Below are 261 nucleotides of genomic sequence, written 5' to 3' on the forward strand. Positions count from 1 at the left end.
AAGCAGAAGCCGTCGGCTCCGCCTGTGCCTGCTGGCGTCGGGCTGTGTGCATGGGCCGTGCAGCCGGTCCAAGTGCTTCCTGGTGGTCAGCTTGCCTGAGTTTGTTTGCTTTGTTTTGTGAACTGATTGGGGTGAAGGGAGGTTTTAAGTTCCTTTCCACACGGAACGGTGGGGCTATAGCTAACCCCCTCCCTCCGTCCCTCCCAGACCAGAGGGTGGCCACCTTCTGCACCCTGACGGACATGCAGCGCGCGCAGGGCC

The 261-nt window shown here is 61.3% G+C and overlaps 1 protein-coding gene across 1 annotated transcript in view; it reads left to right on the forward strand.

The window, feature by feature from the left end:
- SIPA1L2 (signal-induced proliferation-associated 1 like 2) overlaps positions 1–261 on the forward strand; it is a 64,656-nt gene that overhangs the window by 60,895 nt on the left and 3,500 nt on the right. Inside the window, 1 exon segment of the mRNA XM_014535922.1 lies at positions 208–258. Within this exon segment, the coding sequence (XP_014391408.1) occupies positions 208–258 (51 nt within the window).

The sequence above is a fragment of the Myotis brandtii genome, unplaced genomic scaffold (genome assembly GCF_000412655.1).
Source record: "Myotis brandtii unplaced genomic scaffold, ASM41265v1 scaffold1026, whole genome shotgun sequence".
Taxonomy (NCBI): Eukaryota; Metazoa; Chordata; class Mammalia; order Chiroptera; family Vespertilionidae; genus Myotis; species Myotis brandtii.